The sequence below is a fragment of the Etheostoma spectabile genome, chromosome 23 (assembly GCF_008692095.1).
Source record: "Etheostoma spectabile isolate EspeVRDwgs_2016 chromosome 23, UIUC_Espe_1.0, whole genome shotgun sequence".
In the NCBI taxonomy this organism is placed as follows: domain Eukaryota; kingdom Metazoa; phylum Chordata; class Actinopteri; order Perciformes; family Percidae; genus Etheostoma; species Etheostoma spectabile.
Window position 1 is genome coordinate 227736 of NC_045755.1, and position 3231 is coordinate 230966.

The 3231-nt window shown below is 41.1% G+C and overlaps 1 protein-coding gene across 1 annotated transcript in view; it reads right to left on the reverse strand.

The window, feature by feature from the left end:
* hmga2 (high mobility group AT-hook 2) overlaps positions 1 to 2292 on the reverse strand; it is a 72498-nt gene extending 70206 nt beyond the window's left edge. The window contains exons 1-2 of the mRNA XM_032505400.1: positions 2005 to 2292; positions 1759 to 1893 (exon numbers count right to left, since the gene is read on the reverse strand). Coding sequence (XP_032361291.1) covers positions 1759 to 1893; positions 2005 to 2058 — 189 coding nt within the window. The 5' untranslated portion in view covers positions 2059 to 2292. The remainder of the gene's footprint in view (positions 1 to 1758; positions 1894 to 2004) is intronic.
* Positions 2293 to 3231: the final 939 nt, after the last annotated feature.

Consider the following 3231-nt stretch of genomic DNA (forward strand, 5'->3'; position numbering starts at 1 on the left):
CATGCTGCGGCAAGTTGCAACGAATGATGTCCTGAGACAGTATAGCTTGCGGGGAAGGAAAACAAAGAAAACCTTCCAGGACCTGGCTGTATGCAGGGTTATATCAGGCAGGTGTTATTTTATTGTTCACATTAGTATTATGCTTAGATTAGCTGACAAGAGGTTTTAATTTGACTTATAAGTGGCCTGCCAGAAAAACTTCCCTGCGCTGACTGCTGCAGAAGCGGAGGATTGTTCTGAAGTTTGCCCCCACAGAGGTAAATTGAATTTCTTCTACATTATGTCATAATAAAGTCATCAAAAAAATTTTTTGTCAATGTGTTTCAGTCTTAGTTTGTTTATTTCTTTATAGGCCAGCTGAGAAGGACTGAGCCGTGAAACCATGGAGCCACTTTTTAATTTTTTTATTAACATATTTTTTTTTTGTGACTTATTTTGCACACACTTTACAAACACATCTTTATGCATCTTGCACTACATCCTTATCTTTTTTGTATTTTTTTCAGTTGTTTGAATATTAAAGTTTTGAAATGCCATCAAGTTTGCCTGTTCATTCATTCCTACTAATATAACTTTTGTATGTATGTACGTGTGTATTTACAGTACATACATACACACAAATGTGTTAGTTTTTTTTAAAGGTTAGGGGAATCTAATCTTTTCTTAACGTTCTGGGAACGTTCGTTTATGGTTACAGTGACAGTCCCCTAACGTTAAGAGACCGTTCCGTAACGTTCGCTGAGGGTTGCAACGCTAAGGCAACGTTCTCCTAACGTTCTCTAAAGGTTGCAACGTTAAGGGAACGTTCCTCTAACGTTCGCTAAAGGTTGCAACGTTTTTGGAACGTTCGTTACTGCGTAACTTTTAGAGAACGTTAGGGGAACGTTCCGAGAACGTTTGCTGTAACCAAAAACGAACGTTCCCGGAACGTTAAGAAAACCTTCCAATTAACCAACAGACAACCAAACTACAACCAAAACAAACCTTCAGGGAACGTTCCCACAACCAAAAACGAACGTTCCCAGAACGTTCTGGGAACCAAAAATTGTTAGCTGGGCTGCGGTGTCGATGGACGTGATTTTGGTGTGAAATGTTGGTTGGAATGTTATTCAGCAGTGAATCACAAACACTAACAGAAACATGTTCAAAGCCTTCAGTTGCCATGGCGTCTCTGATTCAGCGCACGCATGCATCTGCAGAATTACATTAATTATCATAGCCAACTTCTTTTTATTCATGTTGTCAATTAAAGATCATCGGCCAGAGACAAGAAACAAGCGCATTCCTCATCATGTGTAGGCTACAGGCGTATATTCAGCCTATAATAAGTAGGCTACCCTATATTTCGAGGGGATAGTTGTTGATTGCGTTACAGATTGAAAAGTAGCCTATTGGAAAAGTATAACTTGATCGGCTACTAAACACAAGTCATAAGAAAGAAGCTATGGTGGCTTGGATTGGACACCCAGCTTCAATGTCAACATGAAACAATCAAAACAAATTCAGCTCACTTTAAGACAGACTATAGGCCTATATGCAATTTATGCAGTTTCATATAGGAGACTTAATCAGAGCGATATATTACAACCACCTTGGTACAGGACCTGTGGTCACCGCTAAAGTTTAACTTAAGTAAAGTGTGTAAAAGTAGGCTACCACATCTAGGCCACACAGTGTGTAAATAACGTGCAGAGACAGGACGTCTGCCTGCCACAGAGCGCCTTCAAAAGTACAGCAGCGAGACACAAGTTGACTTACTTTTTGTGGTTTCTTCGGTCTCCCCGGCCTCCTCTTTTGGGGCTCCGCGGGCCCGGTGGGCTCCTGAGAGCCAGAGCTCTCCCCTGCCTCGTCCCCGCGTCCGCTCATGGCTCCCGGTGCTGCGGCTCCTCCTTTCTTCGGGTGAACAAAAATAAAGAAATAAAGGGAGCCGATGTGGATAGTTTCAATGGCACTTTAACCAGTCTGTTGTCTACTTGTAAATCTCTCAGAGGCAGCAGGACTTACAGCTTTGATAAAAATAAGCCAGTGAGCAGCTGGAAGGTTTGGCTCAATGAGCATAAGAAGACAGAACACCGGGGACGGCGGAGTATGAGACGCCGAGCGGCTCAAACTCGGCTACAACACACCGTTGCACCGAGAAGGACCATGCAGCAGCGAGGCGTGACAGCTCGGCACGGATCCGCTGAGAAGTGAGGGCATAATAACCGCATCCACTGCCCACTCTAAACCCAGGACCCACTCAATGAGGATGGGTTAAAAAAGAAGGAAAAAAAGAAATCACCTCTCCCGTGGGTGAATAACACGGGCGGGGGAGGGGGGTCTGGATGGGAGCCAGAGAAAACAGAAAGGAGACGGAATCCTGGCTGCGGGCCAGACATGGCAGGCCACATTTATGAATTAAATTCCCATTTTCATACGTTTCAATGGAATCCGCTGATGTCAGACACTGTGCAGCCATTCAGACTTCACCTCTGTGAAATATGAAGTATATTTGCTTAATGTTGGGGTGATAGTACACCGCCTGGAACACTGGAATAAGAATGGACACAGCCAAGCCAGCCGCAGTTGAGTTGCTGCCACACTATTTTACATTTAATAATTTTGCCGCCTCTTGACATAGTTTAATAAAAGTCAATGTTACTTACGCAGCCTGATTGTGAATATAATAACTTTTTGGATTGTAACTTGATACAAAACATTTTAAAACATAGCTTTAAATAATTCAAATATGGATACAGATAAACTAACCTGTCAACATGATTTTCAAACATCAAGTGAAATGGTAACTTTAATAATTTTATTTTGCATATGTGAAATTAAAAATCAGTAGTGACTTTAGACTGGATTTATTTAAAAATGGAAAATGTCTTACACACATGTAACATGACCAAACTGTAAAACATTATAATTTGGAAAAAGAAATTTTCTGGTGAATTGTTTCATAGAAATTGTTGCCTACAATCTTATTTAGTCTTTGCATGTTTGTTTAAAACATTGGCGTCTCCAGCATGACTCAGTGGGCTATATAGACCCTTATTCCTACAAGAAACCTACAGAACTGAAATTAAAATTCTAGTGTTCAAAGTTTTCTAAAGATACCAAGTATGTTGTCTAAATTTTGGGAAATGTGTAAAAACAATGCACAGTATAAATGCACAAGTAGAATGCTTTCACTTTATGGAATGTGGCAGCCATTAAAAGTGTGTGGCTTTGAAGCACTCCGCGGTGGAC